The sequence below is a fragment of the Amphibalanus amphitrite genome, unplaced genomic scaffold, assembly GCF_019059575.1.
Source record: "Amphibalanus amphitrite isolate SeventyFive unplaced genomic scaffold, NRLGWU_Aamphi_draft 001802F_arrow, whole genome shotgun sequence".
NCBI lineage: Eukaryota > Metazoa > Arthropoda > Thecostraca > Balanomorpha > Balanidae > Amphibalanus > Amphibalanus amphitrite.
The window spans coordinates 51,959-75,678 of NW_024883295.1; the positions used below are offsets into that span (position 1 = coordinate 51,959).

General features: G+C 44.0%; 1 protein-coding gene across 2 annotated transcripts in view; it reads right to left on the reverse strand.

The window, feature by feature from the left end:
* LOC122375245 (sodium- and chloride-dependent GABA transporter 1-like) overlaps nucleotides 1-21,260 on the reverse strand; it is a 31,585-nt gene extending 10,325 nt beyond the window's left edge. The window contains exons 1-6 of one of the 2 annotated variants that reach the window (XM_043354517.1): nucleotides 16,788-16,820; nucleotides 16,315-16,480; nucleotides 4,939-5,065; nucleotides 4,635-4,766; nucleotides 4,168-4,322; nucleotides 1,720-1,805 (exon numbers count right to left, since the gene is read on the reverse strand). In XM_043354517.1, the coding sequence (XP_043210452.1) occupies nucleotides 1,720-1,805; nucleotides 4,168-4,322; nucleotides 4,635-4,766; nucleotides 4,939-5,065; nucleotides 16,315-16,386 (572 nt within the window). In that variant the 5' untranslated portion in view covers nucleotides 16,387-16,480; nucleotides 16,788-16,820. Of the gene's footprint in view, nucleotides 1-1,719; nucleotides 1,806-4,167; nucleotides 4,323-4,634; nucleotides 4,767-4,938; nucleotides 5,066-16,314; nucleotides 16,481-16,787; nucleotides 16,821-21,037 lie in introns of those variants that run through there. The other variant, XM_043354518.1, reaches the window with a different exon arrangement.
* Nucleotides 21,261-23,720: the final 2,460 nt, after the last annotated feature.

Consider the following 23,720-nt stretch of genomic DNA (forward strand, 5'->3'; position numbering starts at 1 on the left):
CTAGGCAGGTTGAGTGAGCCCCAATAGAGCCGTTTCGAAGCCCGCAGGAGTTGCACGCGGCCAATTTTGAAAGCCAGGAACCTTTGGTCTCCAGAGGTCGGTCAGTCGGTGTACCTACTCTCTCCCGCCGCCACACAACTATATGGGTAAATGTCATAGTCTGAAAATGCTCTCTGGGTTTCACATGCTTGTTCAAAGCAAGAGGTAGGTATCTGTACTTTTCCGAATTGTTTTATAGTGGTAAGGTCATGAATCCGCGTGCCCAACCTTCCAGTATATGCTACACCGATCCGTCGCCATGGTGCAGTGGCCTGACCGGTGGAAACACCGTGGGACGGGAAATGGAACTGGTGATTTTGCCTTAAATTTAGCTTTAAGATTCCACGCAAGAATGAGATGGATGAAGCATAAGTAGTGCCAACTGCGCGGCACCTCGTGGACGTAAAACATTAGCCGATCACCCCCCCCCCCCCTCCGGTGCCGGATTAATGTTATGTCCCGCGAGTGTGAGTTTGGCCCCCCCTTTTGCTAGCGGCTGCGACCGCCAGTGCCGGGCGCCTATATCTGTTCATGGGTAAGGTTGTGCCAAAATAAACTGAGTGAACACCCCCCCCCCCCCCCCCAACGTTCGGTAGTTCAAGACGTTGGGGAGGGGGAGCGTTGGATGGGGTGGGGGTGAAGGGCCCGCCGACCACGTCAGCCGGTAATTTTCCACAGCTCGATCGGTCTGCTGGCTGTAAGCACAAACGACGCCCAGCCCTGCACCGTCGGCAATCAATGACCTCTAGTTACACGAGGCTAGACGTCCGTCTTGATGTGACACTAAATAATATACCCAAGTGATAACATCTATCATCAATGCCGTTTTGGATGGTAGATATAATTACTTTCAGAACTTTTTAAGTCTTTCTGAGTATAAGTTGCTCTACATTTATTGCAACGTTGTTCTTGCTTTCAATATCATGATGCTATTCATGATTAGGTATTGATTTGTTCGGACTTCGGTATTCGGTTTGCGATTCGTTCCACATGTGTAATTGACATCATTGCAATGTAAGAATAAAACATTCCTAAACAAAGCAAAACGTAGGTATAGTTCGTTTTTTTTTTTCAAAAGGACGCTGGCTCCAAGTATGTTTTTCGAACAAGCACGTGTTTTAGCGAGCAAACCGAGCAAAAACTGAACCTGAGAAAATCGAACGTCGACTAATTTTAACATGTGATTTCTTCCCGACAATTTCCATATGTGCGTTTTGGAACCATATATGAGAACAGTGATGACGTCATACTGTCGAACATGTATTGCAATGTAACTTATAACTATCATGGACGGAACTGCTTACTCGATTATAAGCTCGGCAACAGTGAAAAACTAAGTTTCACCCAAATTCGTTGACACTTGTCCCATTGCACGGACATTTGGGTGCCTGCTGCCACCAGTGACGTCATCATAGTATGTTCATTTTTAAGAAACAATTTCCAGCTACTTACCGTGTACAAGTTGAAATCGGTTATTTTTTCGGTAAGAAATTCTTCGCCAGACACTGAAGCTGCCAAAACTCACGTGAGAGCTTCGATATTGAACTTTGAGCCAGCGTCCTTTTGAAAAAAAAAAAACGAACTATACCTACTGTTCATTCTGCATTCTTCAGCTCTTATGTGCATTTTCCGTTCAGAAAATATATACAAATTGCACGATACACAATGGCGGTTACTCACTGGAAGAACTCGTCGGTGGGTGTGTTCTTGACGGTCCCATTGTCGACCGTCCCGCGACCGGTAGTGTTCGACTCGAACCCGCGAAGCTGTCAACAGATGAAACAAAGCGGCGAGACTCGAGAGGGTCGCCTATAGATATGGAGCGGATCATCGGCGTCAACGGGAGCGTGGTGGGAGATGCGACAAAGTTAGTGTCTGGTGTAGGGCTCATGGTATGTTGTCGCTAGCTCTCGTCACTCGCAATTTTCCTGGTACTGTATCACTTAGGCAATAGGAGCTTGTTCGTATGCATTATTATTGACCTATTTTTGACCCATTATTTTTGCCGAAGACAAAGCTACGCTATCCGAAATGTTGTTGTCAAATCATTTATTTATTTATTTGTTCTGCATTTGCCAGACTATCAGTTTTTTCCATAACAGGGCAGTGTGGGAGCGTTGAGTACTAATCACCTCGTAATTTTACCCCTATTGGTCTAAAATGTTTCACAAAGGAATAATAGGAATAGGGCCGACACATATCAAGCTATAGTTGTGATAGCTATATTCAAAGAAATGCGCATTTAATATTTATATATGGCCATGGAACGTAGACGTAAATCTTATCACCAAATGATATGGAATACATCTGAAGCTGCTTTTTATGCACTGCAAGCCTAGGCAAAGGGACAGTAAAAAATATATGTGCTGCTAGCTTATGACCTCATGCCCCGTTTTAAGTTTACGGACTTATCGTTCTACCTTCTCCGCCACTGTGAGGCTGTTCCGTTCAATTGAGTTCCGGGCTATTCACGTCTCTCCCCTGAGGAAGCGGCCAATCACACTCTATTAGCCGTTCCCGGCGGTTTAGAGCAGTCTGGGGTGCGTCCCAGACACAGATACGGTGCCCCTCCCCCGGCGCCAGCCCCCCCCCCCCCCCCGCGACCCGCGTGTCGGCGCATTGGCGGACTGGAGCGGCGCCAAGACGGAAACAATCCCGCCATGGCAAGGTCATGCTGGTTAGGGATGCAAGCAAATGATCTATCGTGCAATATAAACCCATTCGCTTAGAATCTGACGACAGATCACAAATATAGTACTTCTTTTTATACGTACTCGTGGCACAATACTCGAATGTAGTTGGAACAACATGAAGCATTGGAACTGGAATAGACGCATCATCAGCCACATATCGATGATTTGGTCTCAAACTTGGCACACTAACTTCTAAAGTCTGATAAAAATGTGCCGTCGGCAAAGGTAACGGCGTAACCTGGATACACTCACGGGCATGATACGATCATCAGCATAGAATATATAACATCAGACGAAAGATGTCTTGTTATCCTCTCGGTACAAGCATAGCAGCCATTCATAAAGCTCAGGCCTGAGGCTTCAGAGTGTGACCATAAATATAGTGTCCCAAAAATTGACGTGTCCTCACCCTTGTTCTCCGGCTGGGTCATATCAAACAACACAGCACTGTATCTGTGTGTTTTTATAGCGACATGAATGCGCACCCCTCGTAACAGCCGCGTCATCACGGCCGCGCCAGCTGCGCCGTAATTGCATCACAAAGCTGCGCCATAACTGTGATTGATTCCGATTACCAGCGTCTACCCCCCTTCAAGTCAGGAGATCTCTAAGGGGATAAACATGAAGATTAATGATGGTGGCATTATTACTCATCAGTCCTTTTTTGCTGGAAGAGGGCCTCGAGTGGCGATAATTTTTATCGTATTCCAAAGAATTTAGAGAGTAAATGAAAAATAAATCACAGACCAGCTTTTCCATCAGAAAAAACGCCTGCCGGATTTTTTTTTTTGCCATAAAGACTGCTTTACATACGGAGCATAAAAGCGATGGGCACGTAAGGGGATAGGGCTTTACCGCTTACCGTATATGAAGTGAAGCGGTCTCAACCAAAAAATTCCGGCAGGCGGCTATTTTTCTGTTGGTAAAGCTGCCTTCAGAACTTGAATGGGAAAGCAAAAATCGACTGAAGCTGGTGGCTTGCCTGAAATAATGCGCCTGTCAACTCAGAACCACAACTAACGGTCTGACCTGTGTGGCCACACCAGGTTCATAGGTCCAATGGGGTTAGCGATGTCATGCGATGCTAATTACAAATAGTTGGAAAACCGATACCAAAGCAAATGCGTACCAACCAACAACCTTGGCAAAAGCCGAACCACCCAAGGATTTTTTCTTCTTCTTTGCTTGCTTCAATCACATAACGAAAAGGCAGCTATATCTGAAGCATCGTAAATCGGCGTTTAGCGCAGCTAGGAGCTTTTTCCAATCGTATACGAGCGAAAAATTGTGTGGTACCAATAACGAAAAGGCAGCTATATCTGAAGCATCGTGAAAGGTTTTCTTGCCTTGTTACATTGCATTTTCAACGAAACTAAATGCGCTGATAAAATCCCTGAGAAACCAGCACATGTCATCATGGCGGCCCGGTACTCACGTTATCACAGTTTGGAGTGTTCCAGGTGTTGTTGCAGTCCATCCAGGGCAGGTGGGGCGTCAGCGACAGGTACATGTAGTAGATGGGGTACGAGATGATGACGTTATAGTAGCCCGAGACGACGAACGTCACCAGACACGACGCGAAGCCGGCGCCTGAGGCACGATAGTGGGACAATTGTAATTTTATACAGAGACGACCAGCATGAGGGAAATAGAACGCGACATCTACTGAGGGGATAAAAGAACAACTGGTAGATGTAGAAACATCAATTGACTGAAAGTGCAGTGGTAATAGTTTTTCAGTGAGAACCTGAGAAGATTTGAGGCTTTCCAAGTACTGAGGTGACCGGAAATACTCAACATCGCTGGTTCATCGCTCAACCTTGGAGTAACTATAGATAAGAACAGAAAACACTGAAATCATCAAGATTGTGTGCGATAACTCAAACTTTATCAGCATGTTACCTTTGAAAATGGGGCTGATCTTGAAGACTGTGAGGCAACTGGAGCTGGAGAACTGACCGATGCATGTTTCCATGAAGAACAGCGGGATGCCGCACAGGAGCAACATCGAAAAGTACGGTATGAGAAACGCGCCTGTAAGGAGGCACAATCACATTAGATAAGTTCTGAAAATTGATAAAAATCTAACTAAAGAGTTTCATGTTATAAGTAAGACGGACAGACAGACATACAGGCAGACAGACAGACAGACAGACCAGCAGACCGACAGACAGGCAGACAGACAGACAGACAGAGTGTCACTGACCTCCTCCGTTCCGGTAGCACAGATAGGGGAACCGCCAGACGTTGCCGATTCCGATGGCATAGCCGGCCAGGGAGAGCAGGTAGTCCCACTTGCCACCCCAGTTGCCGCGCTCAGCGTTCTCATCTTGCTGAAACGTACGGTGAATTCCAGTCACGACCCGTGCACAGCTGCACACTGTGTGACAAGTCACAGGGACAAGACAGGCTCAGGGGAATACAGACGGGCATTGTTGTCTGATTTCTATCATTGTTTTTGGGTTAAACCCACGCCGGCGCCCCGCTGGGCTATTCAGACAAACGCGCCCTGCTGGGGGGGGGGGGGCAGATTCTGCCCCCTGTCTAACTTCCGAACCGATAGTCGTAGAAAGACGGGGAAAACGGCAATTGAAAGCTCGCAACATGGCGGATCTTAACTCGCGCGGGGCTGGGGTCTCCAGCCGAACGCGCGGGGCTGGGGGGGGTAAATTTTACCCCCCCCCCTGTTATCTCCCGAACTAATGGTCCGATTTGGAAAATTCAAACGCCAATCGAAAGCTCTCATCACGAACTACTAAAAACATGTACTTAATTTAAAGTTTGAGGTCAAGGTCAAGGTCAGGTCAAGGGTACAAATTGCAAGTTTCTACAGTATCGGCCTTGCACCGTAGTTGCCGAAGAATGGAGTCATGGACTGAGACTGATCGCCCAAAACGTGTTCTTAGGCTACCAAGACAATATTCGTTGCATACAATATCATTCAGAGGTCAAGGTCAAGGTCAGGTCAGGTCAGGTCAGGTCACCAAAAAACAAAATATAGAAAAGGGCATGTGCGACACATGTTTTATGGGTCATTTTACTCATAGAATTCAATAGGCACACTCAATAAGTGATATGGACCACCTCTGGATGAATTTCAGGTCGAGGTCAGGTCAAGGTCAGGTCAAGTGAGGTCAAATTTTGAAGTTGGTTGTTAAGGCCTAAAAAGGTGTCTATCTGATGCAGTTTTTCACGGCGAATCGAATGGTGCTATTTTTGTTTCCGTACGAGGTCTAGAACTTCCAAAAAAAAGTCATTTTTCAAAAAATTTGTATGTCGTGATGTCATAAAATTTTGAATAACTCCCACATTTTTGAACCGATTCTTCTAAAATTTGGTATGTAGGTGCACATAGACCACTTCTCTGACATATATTCCGGTTTTTTCGATACACTCAAAATTTTAAATTTTATAATGATTTTCCCAAAAAAGTCAGTTTTTTGAAAAAATTTAGGCCAAAATCCAAGATTTTTAAAAAACACAGATAGCCATTTCATAGACAGAGTAAAATTACGTATAACCTTTTTTGTTACGTCTTGATTCCTTTAAAATTGAAGATGTTAGCGGCGTTTGAACTTTTGCCGTTTTTGAGGCGAAAATGGCGAACATGACGTCACTAAAACGTCAATTTCTCAAAAATTTTCCGACGGATTTCGCTCAAATTTTCAGGGAACGTGTCAAATTGATGTAAGAAAAGGTACTGAAAGTTTGGCGGCGCTGCGCGCCGCCGTTTTTGAGATATCGCAAAAATTCGCGAGGGGGGGTAAAATTTACCCCCCCCCAGCCCCGCGCGGGTTAAGAGCCGAATTTTTTTTGCTTAAGTAGGTCAGAGGCAGGGCCTCGGCTAACATGTTAACTGGTGGGCCAAATGGCCCACCAGTGACCCGAAATGGCCCACCAGCCTCAAAGATTTGGCCCACCAGTAATTTTCCGAAAAATCTAAGTTTTCACATTTTACACATTTCAAATTGAATTAGCAGATCTTATCGTACATTTTCAGGCTGTAAAATACACATCGGTAAAACATATTCTTGTGAAAAAAAACTTCAACCTATTGTTTGCAATATCCTTGAGGTAAAAAGTGGACTATAGTACCCGCAACTTAAAAAAGAATGATCGTCGTTGCCCGCCTACTACCATCACCATTCCCGGTTTCTTGAGACAGCCGTAGCGTAGGTTAAAGGGACCCTCCCACCTTCAAAAAAGTTTATGAATTGGCATGAAAGTGATGTCGCTCGGTTCAGAAAGAACGAAAAGGAATATCTACCAAATTTCACCGAAAAAATATTCACCGGTTTTCAAGATATTCGACTTTTACTTTTGTTTACTTTTTTGGGATCTCCGCTGTTTCTAGCGACTTTATTTTAGAAGTGCGGCGTTTGCGGCAGATGTTGCGCGCAAATAGCATGTACCACCGCGTGCTACAAAACGTTTTAGTCAAACATTAAAAAATCGTTAGATATCTGCGCTGACGTCACACATTCAAAGGGGTATTCCTAAGCATTAGCCCCTCTGAATCAAAATGCTGCAATTTTGAAATTCAATATTTCCGATTTAAGGCATTTCTCGATGTTGTGAGTGCCGAAACCGGTAATTGTGAGCCAGGGACCCCATTTTGGCTATCTCAACTCAAATCTAATGTTAAGGTGGGAGGGTCCCTTTAAGCCCCAGTCACACTTCACCGGATTGGACCAACGAGTGGTTGCAGTCACATAAGCATATGCCGCAGACCAGTCGGTTACAAGAAAAACTACGAATAAAGAACAGACCAGTTCAGACGGTCGGGGATAAGCCTGCGAGCGATCTCAGACGGCTCGCCGATAGACACGATACAAGCCAGAGTCAAACTAGAGGTAGTGTCGGCGACTTCCAGCCGATTGAAGTCTGCAAGCGATAATACCTATACGTCTTCACGACCGGTATGATGCTTGCAGTCACACATCTGACCAGTCGGACGAATTTCGAACCGTTCACAGTCAGCGTTCCAAAAATTTCTCATTTGGGCTGAAGATGACACTCAAGAATAAGAATGGATAATTTTCCACTCTCACATTTTGGGTTGCTAGAATTTTCCACTCAGACACCCAAGGGAAATCTGAAGCTTGGGACACTGTTCACCAGAAGTGTACATAACTTTTTTTATAGAAAATATTAGGGTTGCGCAGTGCGCTTGGGCTAATTGAGTAAATTATTTTCCATGCGACACCAATAGGCCTAATGATCATTTTCAGAGATGTTGGGGTTGCTGCTACAACCCCCTTTTGGGGTTCCTGCTACAACCCACTTTATATAGGCATAAAGTTGCACTCGTGCTGTTCACAATTCCTCGACAACGCCCGATCCCGTCCGACCGCTTTCGATTCTCCGACTCTTCGACTCTTCGACTAGTCGGCGAGCGATCCACTCAGGGCTCGCTGATTTTAACATCCGATCGGCCGTAAGTTATCGTCCAAAGTCTTATCATCTGGGTCAATATTTTGTGCATACTTGTGCGATTTTATGTGCACCCCGCCGGAGTATCACCACTGAGAGGGTTGTGGGTCCCTACTCTCTCCTCTCTGTGTGTTATCCATGACAGATATATATAAAAAACGACAATATATTCAAATACACAATTAAAAAACAGAGCTTTCGGTAACAAATACCTTGATCACAGCATACACACAGTGATCAAGGTATTTGTTACCGAAAGCTCTGTTTTTTAATTGTGTATTTGAATATATTGTCGTTTTTTATATATATCTCTCCTCTCTCTGAAGAGTCGGGGGGGGGGGGTCGAGCCCCGTTTTTTTACATTTTTTGAATGCCATCCTGACGTTTTTTGCAGAATAAAGTGGCCGAAATCTGGGGAGAAATCGAAAATTGGGGGGGGGGGCTATGGCTACGAAGGTCAGTCCATGTCGCTGCCCAAGTGGCCCACCAGTCAAAATTCCTTAGCCGAGGCCCTGGTCAGAGGTCAGGTCAAGGTCAGGTCAAGGGTACAAAATGCAAGTTTCTACAGTATCGGACTTGCACCGTAGTTGCCGAAAAATGGACTGAGACTGATTGCCCAAAACGTGTTCTCAGACTACCAAGACAATATTCGTTGCATACAATGTCATTCAAAGGTCAAGGTCAATGTCAGGTCAGGTCAAGTCAGGTCCAGGGTTGTATACGACTCAATCAATAGCAATCAATTCAATCACGACAAATTTGGGAAACCAATCAAATCAATCAAGTCAGAGCAGTTTTCGGGAATTGATTCAATCGACTCAAACGCGACAATGAAAGGAATCAATCAACTCAATCAAACGACTCAAACCAAGATATACATTAGGTTTTTTGCCCCACCAACTTGGAAGTGTCCATAGCAGTCTGGTGTACCTACCTACCTACCTATACCTACCTACCTACAGAAGAAACATAAAAATGGTATTGTCATTTAAAATTATAAATTGCCATGCCATTCAAAGTTTCTATGTAATAAGGAAGGATACCTAGTGATGGACAGGTGGATCATGATATTGAGGTTCAATGGGAAGAATTGGAGCAGAAGTTTCATTTAACCCGCGCCCGGCTGGGGGTCCTGGATTTCCACGCCCTGCTGGGGGGGTGTTTGAACACCCCCCCTTCTAACTCGGCTCCTGGGCCACGTAGCGATACGCGGAAGGCGGCGTTCGAAAGAGCGTCAAAAATAATGAGGAAATCACATCGGTCAATTTTTTGGTCAGGTCAAAGGTCAGGTCACCAGAGGTCATTGAAGGCAAAATTTCGCCGATTTCCAGGTCGAATGTCGACAATTTCCAAGAAGCCAGCGCATAACTCGGGAACCAATAGAGCTACAGCGCCGCGGAAAAGCGCATTCGATAGCCCTATTAACGCCCTTTCTGAGTAATTCTCTCAGATTTGACCTAACGTCAACGGTTTTGCCTGCAGGGGGCAAAAACTGCAAAAATAGCCGATTTTTTCGGAAACAGTTTTTCTGCAATAACTTTTGACCCAAGCCTTGTACGAGCTTACTTTTACCAGCATCGTGTTCCTCTCGTCAAGACGCATCGAATGAATTATAACTTGACCTTGAAAGGTCAACTTGAAAATTTGACCTCAGGTCAAGGTCATGACCTGACCGGAAAGGGTCATGTTGCATATCAGTCGATCCGTATCGTCGAGCTGAACACATCTAAGGCGTTTTCATCGCTCTAGTATGCCTCTATCAACAGTTATTTGCGAAAAACTGTTAGATACCATTCGTGACCTAAGATGACCTCAGGGCATAAACAGGGGTCACGGACACCATTTCCATGTTCAGTGTGTCTAAACCACTTGTAATTCAGTGTTTGGGAGTGTTTATAATGTCTTTCGTCCAAAAGAGGCGCATTTCAATTTTCTCCCATTGACTTATAATGGGGAGGTCGCAAAATTGACCTGACCTTAGGTCATCGATATCAAAATTCTGAGATATACATTTTGTACATGCTATTGCTCTTAGCAATCGCTGAAAGTTTCAAAGCGATCGGTCACTCGGTGTAGCTATGACAGACATTGAAACTTTTTATGAGGTGAGGTCACTTCAAGTGACCTGGTGACCTGACCTTGAATGACCTTGGTCTGAAATTTTCACAACATGTGTAGAATTGATGTATGATAAGGTGTACCAAAAACGGCGGCGCTCCGCGCCGCCGTTTTTGAGATATTCGCGAAAAACCACAAGGGGGTTGTTCAAACACCCCCCCCCCAGCAGGGCGCGGGTTAATGGGTGCAAAATAACCCAGTAGTTGACTTCAACAAACGCCCCTTAACCCAAATCACCACCTTTCACCTAAAAGTTGTCAATTTAATTTTGGTCATATTCCAGCTAAGTCATCAGGCTATCTACCCCATGTAAAGCCCCCGTCTGTCTCTTATGTGAGTTATGCGGAGCTCTTCTGAATTGAACCCTGAACATAATGAACCTAGCTAGGTTTCATGCCACACTGACACCATATGAAAGTGTTGAAAATGTGCTACAAATTTGACAACTTCATTAGGTATGCTTTATGAAGACAGCAGGAAAGCAGGTAGGTACCTACTTACCTGCCTAGATGTGTCACTGGCTACCAACAGTACCAACGAAGGTAGATAGGTTATATGCAGGGATGCGGAGCCGGAGCCGGAGTCGGAGCCGGAGCCGCCGGAGCCGGCATATTTTGCCCGGAGCCGGAGCCGGAGCCGGAGCCGTGAAACAATATAGACCGGAGCCGGAGCCGGAGCCGGAGCCGCCAAAAAAGGGGGCGACTCCGGCTCCTTTTTATTTTTTGAAGAGGAAAAAAAATAATTGACCTAGTTCGGTTTGACAGTACAAGGCAGTGAAACATATGGTATGTACTTACGTCATGGGCCATCAAGTGAATGAAAAAAGCCGAATATCCCCAGTATCCCACAGTACGCAATCAACTTCCTGTCTGCTCCTCCCCCCCCACGTCTACTGCATCCCCAGAACATGAGGACCGGTCATCAGGTGACGGCCATTGTTTTCAAGCCAGTGCAGTGGACTGCGACTCCCAGCACCCGGCACCGTCTCTGCCGAGACGGGTGTCAGCTTACGATGGTTCAGTGAACTCCGATTCGCGGCGACTGCGTTTCCAATGCCATCGCTTCCTAGTCCTTTGTTCTGCCAGTTCTCTCCGAGGTGCGTTTGCGCAGGGACGCGGTCATGAGCCGGTCATGGCAAAGAGTAACGCGTATAACCAATCCAATTTTTCTTCCACCCGTATTTAATTGATTGCATAGCAGTGTTCGCCACGGGCCGGGCCAGCCCAACGGGCCATGGGCCGGGCTGGGCTACGGGCTGGGCCGGGCCCCCAAATATCATTAGTCAACGGGCTATGGACGGGCCGGGCCAAGAGCTTTGTGCACTATGGGTTTTGCGACTAATGTCAATTTAAGAAAATTTGGAAACTGATGCAAACAAAACCCACTGGGAAAATACAAAACTAAACCAAATTTAAGCAATGTGAAAGAAAACCTACTTGATATTGAATTTTGGGAATCTTGAGAATTATCCAATATCACATCATGTCACACATAGGAGGGTTTTCATAAAAATTCCGCAACCAAAAAGATCAGAGAATCTCTAGCATCATTAGTTAGTTAATAAAAGTTAAAATGTAGTCATCAGAATAACTTACTTAGCACTACAACTCCAAAAACTAAGAAGCCACTCAACAATGATGGGCTACAGGGCTACATTAAGTTTAACACTTATATATGGTGATAGTGAGACAATTCCAACACAGTCTTTTTTCCTCCACCGACGGCTTTTTAACGAACAGAACCTTAAAAGGATACTCACAAAACACACTGTAAGTAACGAGGAACTCTACAGAGTATTTCGCGATGAAAGCTTCTTTAAATGTCCATAAATTTGTCAAAATAAATCACAACAAACCAGCCCCTTCTCAACAAAATTTGCAATCATGGCGGCGGCGCTATGTTTATGTGGCGGCATCTAGGTAGTATACACAACAGTATATCAAATAAATACGTTTTTTAAGTAAGTATCAAGGTGAAAAAAATAAACAAATAAAAAATAAAACCTAAATCACGAAGTCTGAAAACTCGAACAAAAACAAAACAAAAACTTGATCATATATGTTTTATTATACAATTGGTCAGAATCGCTACCTGCCGCAGCTGCGACAATCAAGAAGTGTTCGCTCATTATCGATTGATGGTGATGATGCATAAAAGTCGCAAAAGTACCCAATGACATTTCAAGCTTACCATGTTTTCTGCTTACGCTGCTAGCGATATCCATATCTTGAAAAGAGCCTAACATAAAATAGCAAGGAAAGTAGCAGATAGTTGTCCACAGAGATTCGGTTGACACGTGGGCATGAATTGAAAATAGATTAAGTCAGTTTTGCTGATAAATGGATGGATTTTCTCTTTTTTTGGAAGACAGTGCTAAAGTTAGTGTCACCTATTTTGTATGCTTTCTCAGGCTTTTGATATTGCAGCATCTATGGAGTGAATTTAACAGCAAGGTCGATCCCAGACAGATTCATCAATTCCCATAAGTCAAGCTTTTTTTTCTGCTGGTAAGTGCTGGGAAGTATAGAGTATGTTGCAAATACTTCCTTCAAGTATGCATTAGAGTCACCAATTATGAATGATAATGTTCACACACATCAGCTTGCAAGATAACTTTACTCATAGAATGTAGTTAATATAATCATGTAAACTTTTTATAGGTGTGTAATCATGACCTAATTGACTGAGGTGCTTGCTGTTACTGTTAAAATTTGTGCCATAGGTGCTTGAAATGATTATGTTCATTGAAAAGAAGGGGTCATGATTGCCATGTTAATATTCATGCAATTTGAATTGTTCTCAAAATAGTGTAATCAATCATGCTTATTATAGCAATAGACTAAGACAATAACTAGATTGCTATTTTTGACGGGCCGGGCCGGGCTGGGCTTGGAATATTTGCCAAGAGCGGGCTACGGGCTGGGCCGGGCTCTGAACCCATGGGCCCGGGCCGGGCTGGGCTGGGGATTTTGGGGCCCGTGGCGAACACTGTTGCATAGGGATTAGGGGATGTACTGAGTCGGAGCCGGAGCCGCCGGAGCCGGAGCCGCCGGAGCCGGACCATTTTACTCGGAGCCGGAGCCGGAGCCGGAGCCGCCATAACATTTCACCCGGAGCCGGAGCCGGAGCCGGAGCCGATTTTTTTCTCCGGAGCCGGAGCTGGAGCCGGAGCCGTCTGAAATTTCCACGGCTCCGCATCCCTGGTTATATGTGAAGTCTGAAGAATTCAAAACATTTTATTGCAATACAATTTGAAACTGTTAGGACTGGGGGATAGGGATGAGCATTAAAAATATATTTAAACGGAAATGGAAAGGACAGGGACTCTGGAACCACAGGATAAGTTAAGGACAAAGGAAGTAGAAAAGAGGAAAATTAAAACGCGAAAACGGCACGGTGCGACTGCGAAAAAAAAAAACAAAGAAAACGTTTTGCCGATAAGTATGCTAAGCTTTTATAAATCCTTATTCTACGTCTTTTGATTTTTTGGTAAGATGACGTCATTGATTATCATGTAGTATGGTAGATCATCATAAAATAAATCAGTTGTACAGCACCAATTTCGTTTTAATTATTATTTCTTTTGAAATAAAACCACTTAATAATATTCGGTAAAATATTTTAAGGAAAATGAAATATATTAAATATGTTATGCTTAGGCTCTCAGGAGAACAGGATCAACAAACGTTCTGCTGCAAATTAAACAATGCAGCAAATTAGCTATTAATTTACGTAAACGTAATTAGCGAGATGAAAACGGTGCTTTTGTTTCAGTTATTTTTGTAGGGGTTTCAGATATTTATAGAGTTCAGTGGGTTGTTTCTGAGGAGATGTGGAGATGTGGATTATTAATTAATCACACTTTATTAGTATATAGGGCTTGCACTTTATCATCTGGATTAAAAAAAAAAAAGTTTCCTGCTGAGTGCAGAAAGGTAGGTAGGTGCATCGCCAGGTTCTATCACAGGATTGGAGCAGTTATTGCAGTTGAAAGTCAAAGTTGGCTGTTCATGTTTAGGGCCCTGTTCTTTATTTGGCCATCTACCCCATATTGCAGTTGTGATGACAAGCAGTTTTTAGTGTAGTTTTGTGATCTTTGATGTCATCAATTGGTGTCATTATTTTTCGTCAACTAAAACTTATTTGAACTTTCCATTCAATCGACTCAATCATACGAGTCACTCTAATTTTCGGGAATCAAATCAGTCAACCAGTCGCTAAAGTCAAACGAGTCAGTCAACCAGTCATCTCGAAAAGTCAATCGACTCAATCCAATCAACTCAAAATACGCGTTGAATCAAATCAATCAATTCAATCGACTTGATTGGTATACAACCTTGGTCAGGTCACCAAAAACAAAATATAGAAAAGGGCATGTGCGACACATGTTTTAAGGGTCATTTTACTCATAGAATTCAATAGGCACACTCAGTAAGCGATATGAACCACCTCTGGATGAATTTCAGGTCGAGGTCAGGTCAAGGTCAGGTCAAGTGAGGTCAAATTTTAAAGCTGGTTGTTAAGGCCTAAAAAGGTGTCTATCTTATGCAGTTTTTCACGGCGAATCGAATGGTGCTATTTTTGTTTCCGTACAAGGTCTAGAACTTCAAAAAAAATCATTTTTCGAAATTTTTGTATGTCGTGACGTCATAAATTTTTGAATACCTCCCACATTTTTGAACCGATTCTTCTAGAAATTGGTATGTAGGTGCACATATACCACTTCTCTGACATATATTCCGTTTTTTTCGATACACTCAAAATTTTGGATTTTATAATTATTTTCCCAAAAAAGTCAGTTTTTTAAGACAAAAAAAAATTGGGCCAAAATCCAACATTTTCAAAAAACCGATATAGCCATTTGATAGACAAAGTAGAATCACATATAACCTTTTTTGCGTCTTGATTCCTTTAAAAATGAAGATGTTAGCAGCGTTTAAAATTTTGGCGTTTTTGAGGCGAAAATGGCGAACATGACGTCACTAAAACGTCAATTTCTCAAAAAAATTCCGACGGATTTCGCTCAAATTTTCAGGAAACGTGTCAAATTGATGTATGATAAAATACTGAAAGTTTGACGTTGCTGGCGTAACGTGTTTAGAAGTTATTGGCGAAAAACGGGAAGGGGGCAGATTCTGCCCTCCCCCCACCGCGGGGCGCGGGTTAAAACCACACCAAAGCGGTGCATTGGTCCGAGTGGAACATAGCGAGAAAGGGAAGGTCATTTTGATGCCCCATCATCGCAGCATTTGGGCCACGTAGCGACAAGCAGTAAAAAGGTTTTAGAAAGGGTTAGTAAAGGTCATACTCAAAGGTAAGGTCAGGTCAGACGTCATAAAAGATCAAGTGCTACCCATTTGAACGTTTTTGGACAAAGTTGATCACTAAGTTAAAAACTCATCATCATGTAGGTAAATCGTGAACTGATACGGTGAATGAATGGCATGTTTCGACACAGACGACAAGGAAGGCACAGCTTTTAACAAACAACACCAGCACCTCAGGCTCAGCAGGTCTTGCAAGCGACGCCCATTCAAAAACATTCAAACACAAGTAACAGAAAAAATAAAACAATGACACAACAGTACTTCACACTATGAATACAGTGCTTACCCGGCGTCTTTAGCTAAGTAAGTACATGCCTAATGACAATATAAAAACGCAGACTCTGTGATGCACCACTTATTTACCAGCCAGTGGGCTGATTCATGTGATTCATATACCAAACCTTCGGTACCCTTGACTTGAATCAGCAGAGTTCGACTAATATACCGTGTCTCAAATTGCGCAGCGGATACGGACGCTGTGTTTATAAATGTGACAACATTTTGTAGCCCCGTCGTGGCCTCCCAGAATAAACCTTTTAAAGACAGACCCGGACGAATTAGGTCTGAATCATTAGCATATAAGGAGATCATCGGTCTCTCCTTGAAATGTCTGAATGGTGTGTTTGGAACGGCGCGTCATAAACAATTAGAATCTACGACATACTATTGAGTTGCATTTCCGAAAGAGTTAAAGTAAAACTCACTTGTTTCTCGGCGTTGTCCTCATTGGCGCAGTCATATTGGGGACAAAATACGGGGGGACATGTGCGCACCATGGCGGAGTCGCCAGCGGAGGACGGTGAACGAAGTGAAGGTGAAAATCGGCTGAGAAGGCTCCTCGAATCCCATTGGCTTGTTACAGGCACTCATCTGGCCACAATACGACAATGAGCAGAATCTCACGAAGATACAAATATAGGTACCATAAATGTAATTACGCGGAGATGTGGTAAAAGTAAATATAATTAAATCTAGCAATTGGTAGAACGTTTATTACATTTGTTACTAAAAGCGACATCATAAGAGTCAAAATTAAACAGGGACTTTTCCCGTTAAAAAATAAATCAATCAACAATTTAGAAATCCAAAAGAACTACCGACAACCGATCATCGCTACTCTAATTGATTCCCTCTCTCCGGCCGGGTAAGCACGAACGTAGGTGCACTAGTGACTCACTCGGTACCGGTGTGGCACCTGACTGCTGGCGGCGTCGGCCAGAACGCCGGGCCCTGCCCCTGGCCACCCCCCCCCCCCCCGTCTCCGGACCCCCCCCCCCCCCTGACCCCGGTAGGTGCGCGGTGCTTAGTGGACCTGCGCCGGCCAGCCGACGAACCGTGACACGCTGACTAGGCGCATGGCGCATGCTATTTATAGTGGCGCATGCATATGCTTACCTATGTACCTCCGGACATGGCTACTCATATGTTCGTGAGAATGAAAGCATTTGGCTGCCTCTGTATTGCGCGGAACCTACTAATTGCAATATATGTGAATGAAAAAAAAATTATTAGGCTAAAAACTGCTGCCACTGGCTGTGTTACGCCGAGAGACCGATACATTTAGACATTTGTTGTGCATATAAATGCATCGAATTTTACGAGACTGTGGCAGTGAATGAAAGACGAGATGTCAAACTTGTGTCATGCATAACATCATTAGCCACCTATCTTTACACCATGGTTGCGAATGAAATACCTATTGTCTCGTGAAGCTCCAGTGAAGAGTCGGTAGAGCGGACAGCAGTTACTGGCGAAGGGTCCGCGGCGGTGGCAAAAGCAATCGCCTTTGCCCAACGACACAGGCGGTTCCATGAGAACGCATAGGGTCAATGGTGCCTATGTTTCACCACATGAATTAGGGCGATGAATTACAGCTATGACGGTTATAGAATCTAATAATTATGCTGCCATGTTTTTCAAACATTATAGGTATGTGATAGAGGCGTGTACATAGTAAATTGTAACTTGAACTGTTAATGATAGGTATGGTTCATCCGGCCTGCTGACTGTTCCCTGTTATGTTAACTACATCCGCCCGCACATAAGTTTCCGAACATTGCTTTAGTGGAATGAGCTTTATAGTTATGTTTAATGCTGTAACCAAAAAACAATGGTCACAGCCTCTGTGAGAATTCAGAGCACCAGACACCAGTTTGAAATTAGGCAGATAGTTACATGATGCCAGTCAAGTAGTGTTGGAAAATGGAAACTATTTAGTGCATTCGTACGTTGTGCTTATAATACCTATGTAGGTATTTAGTTCATCGAGCAACTTCTCGGATTGATGCTAAGCACGTCAGCATTACGACAGAATTTGACACATGTTCTGGAGACGAGATCTGCATCATCCCTCACTGGTTCGTGTCAACCTCTGTACGTGCGACGCGATTGACAAAGAGTTTGAGAAATCCGTAACCTTACAATTCGCCCACTTTTCGAGCTACCGAGGAATCTCGAACCACTCGGTGAGCTAATGCATTCACCCGATATTCGCTCGCAGAACCGTGACGCTCACAACTTTGACGGAAAACTTAGTGCCTATAGGAATGCTATCCACGATTTTAAATTTTATGCATATCTCGGCATTTTGCTTAATTAACCCTCGCCCGAATAGGGGGGGGGGGGTCGAACGGACCCCTCTCGGCTTTTCGGAAATAAATCGCGTAAAAACCGGCCGAAAGCGACGAAACTTTCAGTACCCTCGAATCAATCAATTTTACACCTACTCTGAAAATTTTATGACCCTGACCCAATGATGACCTTTGACCTGTGACCTATTTCTTGAGGCCATGTTTGGCCGGAATCGCAATTCGGCGTATGTCGGCTCGCATTAGCCGCGCGTTTGCAGTCTTTTTGTGGTTTCAAGCGTTGAAACATGTGTTATGATGTTGGTCCCATGCATTAGGGTGGGTGTCAAGGTCACCTGAAGGTCAGGTCAGGTCATTGACCTATGATGACCTCGGTTCACTTTTTCGAGTTTTACATGTTTTTAGGCTAGCTTTTGGAGCTGAATTCGAATTTGGCAACCATTTGAACATTTACGAAGTAGTTTTGGTGCCTTCGTAACATGTTACGAAGCTGTCAGAGACGGTTGACACCTACTACGAATACCCGGCAAGACCCCTACTGGTTGACCTGACCCGACCTGGCCTAAATACATGAAGAAATTATATGTGATCAAAACTAACATGATATTCGTAATCAGAACCCCGAAAAACCCCCATAGCAGCCACACTTTACGACTTTCTAACAGGTCCCGATTTTCCCGACTTTTAGGTCATTGACCTGACCTGGAAGGTCAACCAATGACCTAGGACCTTAAAATTGGGTATCATCGGCTTCCTCTTGTCACGGGCAACACGCTCGTTTTTTCCGCGAAGCCCTAGCTCGATCAGGGGCCAAACGGCAAGGGGGGGTCCAACGGACCCTCCCCCCTTATACGTTCGCAGCTGGAAAAACACCGATACGGGCGAGGGTTAGAATGAAAGTAGGTGCATGACAAAGTAAGGTAATAAACATTCAAGAAAACATTTTTATTTAGGTATTGACTTCGCCTATCACTGGGATCTGTAATGGTATAGGTATCCCCATTTGCGGCATAATAATAACCCGCGCCATGGTGGGGGGGAGTATTTTTGGCCACCCCCTCCAGTCTTTTCGCGTTATCTCTAAAACTACTGCGCCGAGCGTCGCAAAACTCTCAGTACCCTCTCGTACATCACTTTTACACCTTGTGTAAAAAAAATGTTCCAGAGCCTATGATAGGTTGACCACAAATGACATTAGAGTCACGCCATGTTCAGCCATTTTCGACCCATTAAAAAGGTTTTGCGGGAAGAGCCATCATGCCTACAGTTTTGAAGATGGATAAAAATGATCAAAATCAAACAGATGTAAAATGAAAAGGGCTACAAGTTTGCTACGTCGAGTTTTTTATTTCTTTTTTGTGTTTGATACCTAAAATTAAAAAAAATTAACAATACCCTAAAAATACCAAAAATTTTCCAACATTCGAGAAAAACGGAATATATGTATAGATCTATAAGTCTGCTATCGACATGCCAAATTTAAGCTCGGTAACACTATTTTTGGCAAAATTTAGGCAAAAATGCTCAAAATTGATGATGTCTAATATTCAAACTCAACTTTCAGCCTTTATAGACCACGTAGAATAAAACTAAGTCCACGGTTGGATTCCTCGTGATGACCTGCATCGAATAGGCGCTCTTTCATGCAAAAATATCATGCAAAATTATCATCTTTTAACTTTGACCTTTTTTACCTGAACTCGACCTGCCCTCCACCAGAACGTGACCTAAACCGTCCCTGATGGTCGTGTAACCAACACCATTGAGTTTGATGCTATAGATTGGACAAAAAAGATGCATCACACGGCCGTAGTAAAGTTGGATTCATGTGCTGGCCCTTGGTGACCTGACCTGGTATTAGTGACCTCTTTTAGCAACATATAGTATGTACTAGGCAATCGACGCTCTATCGATGATTTTCGATAAAATACGTTTTACCCGATGCTATAACGCATTTCCTAGAAGGCCCGTAAACGGTAAAACATTTTGCTTTGGCATGACCTGTGACTTCATCGGTGACCCCGGGTCAATGAAACTATTTTTTTTCGTGACAGTGTTTACAGGGCTATCGAACGCCGCTCGAGTTTTGTGAATCCGTCCAGTAGTTTCGGAGATACGAGGGAGGGGAGGGGGCAAAAAATAGCCCACCCCTTTCCCCCACCAGGTTGCCTCAATCGGACCCCACCGGAGCGCGGGATGATTGAAATGAAATAAAATGAGCACGGTGATAATTTCATCATTGACACCTCCCACTCATGTTTGCATTTTGCAAACCTGGGAACTGCCGTCACTGCCGCGCTGTCTGTCTCCACAAATCATTTTACGAGTGGTCACGAATTAACTATTGCACATTTTGATGTAAACAAATAAAGATCGTTCTGTTGATGCTCTGTAATGTAACTGAGTTCTTACTCAGTTACATAATATAATTTAAGGTATAATTTGACCTAAAGGTCAAATTATACCTTAAATTACCTTATACCTTAAAGGACGACAAGTTTCAACGCGAGGAAAAGATGTCGCTAAAAATAACCGTAGTGCCAGCTTGGTGACAAGTTCTTGCACAAATCAAAACATGTTCCGCAAAAAACGCCAATTATAGGTGGGGGACTTTTGATAACTTCTTGCGACGACCTTTGACGCGACCTAAAAATTGACCAATCTAGTATGAGTTTTTACGCTCTTTCAAATATCGCTTACCACGTGCCGATAGCCCAGGAACGGAGTTAAATGGGGCTGTTCCCGGCGCAGTTTAACCTGCTCCTCTGGTGCCGTAGCAACGCATATCCCACATACATGTACTCCACAGACACGTCCGCCAGTCGTGCGACCCTCCTACCTCATGTCCGCTGCAGCACGAGAACGCCTTCTTCGGGCCCATGACTGAGCGCGCTTCGCCTGCCGGCCGGTGCCGCACAATGGTCCCGAGTCACCGCACACGCAGCACGCTGTGCCCGCTGGCCGGCGACTGCGGGGACAGGCTCACGCCGCTGCCCCGGCCGGCCTCAGTCGGACCCGGGACACGCCACACGGCCGCGAGAACAACTGCCACAGATCGCCAGCCTTGCGATCTGGTTAGTTTACACCAGCGTGACCGTCCCCGGGTGGAAATGATCGAGTATATATGTAGAGCGATAGTTGAGTCAGATAATTTTGCACTTTTTGGTACGCCCCATTAAATATGGAGTGTGGTGAGTTGGGTTTGTCGAAGGTGGTCCCACCAATGCTGGTGGGCCAAAAGGGGCGACCAAAGCGAGATGCAGGTCAAGGAATTGAAGCATGCTGTTTTGCAATAGGTACTAGTATATGTGCGCCGCAACTAACCGTATCAAGTTTACTTGCGAACAAGTAGCCATTATCGGGTGGACACTGGACAGCCAAAGTACAGGCAAGGCTCATAAAAGATGCACGGCTGGCCGGGGATAGGACGATAACAAAAACGTTGGCTATTGACATTTCCAGCTATCGACCCACACCTGAGTGCGCGCTGACAGCCCCGTCACTCGGGGGCATGTTTAAAATTTTCAGCAGCCTCCAAATTGCAATGTTTCCCGCAAAGTCACACAGACGTAGCTCGCCTCTGTCCAGCTCGAGGCTCATACTACCAGCTGACCAGAACTGGAGCTAAAACGAGGGTCAGCGGCGTTTTGGCGTCGGTGACCTAAGGTTCGGTCAATTTTGCGAACTCTCCATTATAAAATTGTATGGGTACCCCTGAGGTCAACCCAGGTCACGAAAGTCGCCAACAGTTTTTTTCGGCTATAACAATTGATGATAGAGACATGCTACAGCGATTAAAACACCTTAGATGTGTTCAGATCAACGATACGGATCGATTGATATCGAATCGATCCGTATCGTTGTTCACCTGACCTTTCCCGGTCAGGTCGTGACCTCGACACTAGCTCAAATTTTAAAGTTGATCTTCTAAGGTCAAAGTAGGGTCCATACTTAATGAGATGCGTCTCGACGAGATGAATAACACGATGCTAGTCCTAATTTCGTGCAAGTTCTGAGTCAAAGGTTATGGGTGAAAAATTATCCCGCAAAAAATCAATGTTGGCAGCCTTTGCTCTTTGCAGGCTAAGCCGGTGGCTAGGTCAAATTTGAGAGCATTCTTCCGAAAGATCGTTGAAAGGGTCATATTAATGCGCTTTTTCGCGGTGCTGTGACTCCGTGTATTCTGGAGTGATGTGCCGATTCGTTGAAAATTGGCGAAGTAGGCAAACTTTGGTCTTTCTTGACCTCTGGTGACCTGACATTTAACCCGTGCTGTGCTGGGGGGAGCGTGTAAAAATAAATGTGTAAAAATACGCAACACTTCTTTATAACTGCGATGGCCAATACCTCCTAGGGGCCCACACTGAAAAAAACTTACACCTAGAGAGTTATTTTTGGAGTTTTTCCACTCCAGTTTGGCGAATAATCACGCACCAATGGCATATAATGATTATGTTTTGTAGCGTATTCCTACTCTTTGCATTGCATTAAGGGCGTTTTTGAAAGTTATTCTTAAACCTGGTACTATAATCATCTCTTTTGTGTTTTAGCAAGTGCTAATTTTATCTTCTAATTTTATCACGTGTCCTTTTTATTCTTTCGGGTTATAAATTTATATCAGTCTCAAAGAGGCATGGGGTAATTTTAGCTTATTTCACAGTGATAAACAAGGTCATTGGAATATATTTGTGCTTAACTCCCATTAGATGGTAATAAAATTGACAGCTAGAGTACTTTTATCAAAACTGCATAAAAATAAACCGCTGTGGAGTAATTAGGGTAATTTTTATACTCCATTACGGCTGATAAATTGACGCGAAAGAATAAAACTATTCTCATGTAGGTGTAAAAATTACTTCCTTCGTGATAAAACTATCATGTCCGGACAATAATTTTATAACCATGGAGTAATATTATGTGGTAGCATTACTAACATTATTCTTCGGGAGTATTCGGGAGCGTATTTCAAGCAATACTGTATCACTTTCTTGATAATCCTATTTCGTTGTGACATAACTAATCTAAAAGTGATTAATCTTTTCGTCCAGCACAGTATTATTCCAAGACTAATATTTTCGGAATGTCTCTGCAGTTCGCGACCATTCGCGACCGCCATTGTGCTCAAGTCGTCAGAACCAAGGCCTTCTGTCAGAGAACCAAGCAAGCGTCCCACCTCGAAGGTAAGCTGAAATTACTGTATACTTTGTGTTTTGTTAGTATGACTTTACAGTAATCCGTAGTATGACCATACAATCCAAGAAATGCGTTGACGTAGATTTGCGGACGACGATTTCCGCGATGATGAAATTCTGGAAGACAAATTGTCACCCATGACATGCTCAAGGCCATTGAAACCAGGGGAAACAGCCATGTCAATTACCCTGATTTAGTTCAAGTTGTGAACAAGATTGTTATGTAGAGCTAATAAGTTATAGATTTTGTGATATTTTTTAAACCATGCAACTCACAGTGTAAGTGACAATATAAGCATCTCACTCAGGTACACTGTATGGAAATGCTCC